The sequence below is a fragment of the Macrobrachium nipponense genome, chromosome 31, assembly GCF_015104395.2.
Source record: "Macrobrachium nipponense isolate FS-2020 chromosome 31, ASM1510439v2, whole genome shotgun sequence".
In the NCBI taxonomy this organism is placed as follows: domain Eukaryota; kingdom Metazoa; phylum Arthropoda; class Malacostraca; order Decapoda; family Palaemonidae; genus Macrobrachium; species Macrobrachium nipponense.
This window is the reverse complement of record NC_061093.1, coordinates 53,682,775-53,684,239: the sequence shown is the minus strand read 5'-3', so window position 1 is coordinate 53,684,239 and position 1,465 is coordinate 53,682,775. Positions and strand designations below refer to the sequence as shown.

Here is a 1,465-nt window from a genome sequence, read left to right as displayed (position 1 = left end):
GTCTTTCAGTTTCCACGATTGCCTCCATCTTTTCAAACTCAATCGTCTCCTGTTGCTCCTTCATCTCAGCGAGTTCGAATTCGAGTTGGACTTTCCTTCTCGTCATCTCACTCAGCTCCTTTCCTTTTTCCCTTTTCTGCGGCAACAGTTTTAAACCATTTTTCTTTTTTACGAGACCGATGATATCCTCTTGCATCTGGGAGCATTCACCTCCCAGTCTCAGGATTTCTCTGTCCTTTTGGACATCTGTTCTTTGAGCTCCTCCTGTCTGTCGGCTAATTCTGCTTTACATTGTTGCAGTTGTTGCCAATTTTCGTCAGCCCTCTGTTTCTGAAGTTTGCATTCTTCTATTTCATTTTCTAAGCCATTAATCTTTATGTTCCATAGCTCATTTTCCTTCTGAAGAACCTCGATGTTCTTCTGTTTCCTCCGATTCTCTTCTCGGAGTCTCTGCAAGTCCTCCTTCTGCTTGTTCAGCTGGACATTTGACAGATTTCTGTCATCTTCCATTTTACTCAAATCCCGATGCAAGGTCTCCTTCTCCATGTCGAGAACTACGACCGTGTTCTCCAGGATGGTTATAGTTGAGTTTTTATCCTCGTTCTCCTTTCGTAGCTTTTCGGTCTCTTCCGTCTTTGCCGCTATTTCTTTTCTGAGTATGTCCATTTCGGCAGGCATCAAATAGATCATCATCTCTTTCTCTTCGAGCAGTCGTTCCAAGTCTCGTGTGGCTCGCTCCATCTTTTCTCTGTCTTGTGTCAGAGCTTCTATTTTTTCCTTCAGTTCTTCTATCATGCGAGACTTTTCTGAATCCTCTTTCTCAAGCTTTAAGACGTATTCATCAGTCTTTTGACTAAAGTTGTCGTCCTCACTGGCTAAATTTTCTTTTTTATACATTTCCACTTTACTGTCGAGGTCTTCGTTAAAGTCAGGGTCTTCGTCAGGGGTCATTTCGTCAACAAAGTCAGCTTTCACGTCGTCGCCATCGTCGTCATCCTCCGGAATTCCAAGATCCTCCGGGTGCATGTTCTTCAAGGTGAAATCCATAAAGAATTTCACTATCGCGCTGCCAAGGCCAAGAAGCAAGAACACTTGGCCGATTAGCAGCAACAAAGCGATATGAAACATGCCTAAGCGGGGGAATGTGAATTCGCAACTGAAGCACTTTGATAGCACAAACGTGATAATACTCAACAACATGTTGTCTTGTACGGATAAACTCCGTCTGGCTCATCCCTAGTTTTTAAATCTGTCAGAGGATCCGTGTCTGGATCTGGAGCGTTTCTGTCTCCGCTGAAGCCGCTCCTGTCTTCGGGAGTTGTTGGGGGTTCCAGGGAGACCGAGGGACGTCGGAGGCGTTTCTGTCTCCCGCTGAAGCCGCTCCTGTCTACGTGAGTTCTTGAGGATTCCAGGGAGACAGGGACGTCGGAACTATTTGTCTCCGATGAAGCCGCTCCTGTTTTCT

At 45.5% G+C, this 1,465-nt stretch overlaps 1 protein-coding gene across 1 annotated transcript; it reads right to left on the bottom strand.

Moving 5' to 3' along the window:
• Positions 1 to 219: 219 nt before the first annotated feature.
• LOC135206850 (uncharacterized protein MCAP_0864-like) lies at positions 220 to 1,026 on the bottom strand. Its single transcript, XM_064238334.1, has one exon. The coding sequence runs from the start codon at positions 1,024 to 1,026 to the stop codon at positions 220 to 222; it is 807 nt and encodes a 268-aa protein (XP_064094404.1).
• Positions 1,027 to 1,465: the final 439 nt, after the last annotated feature.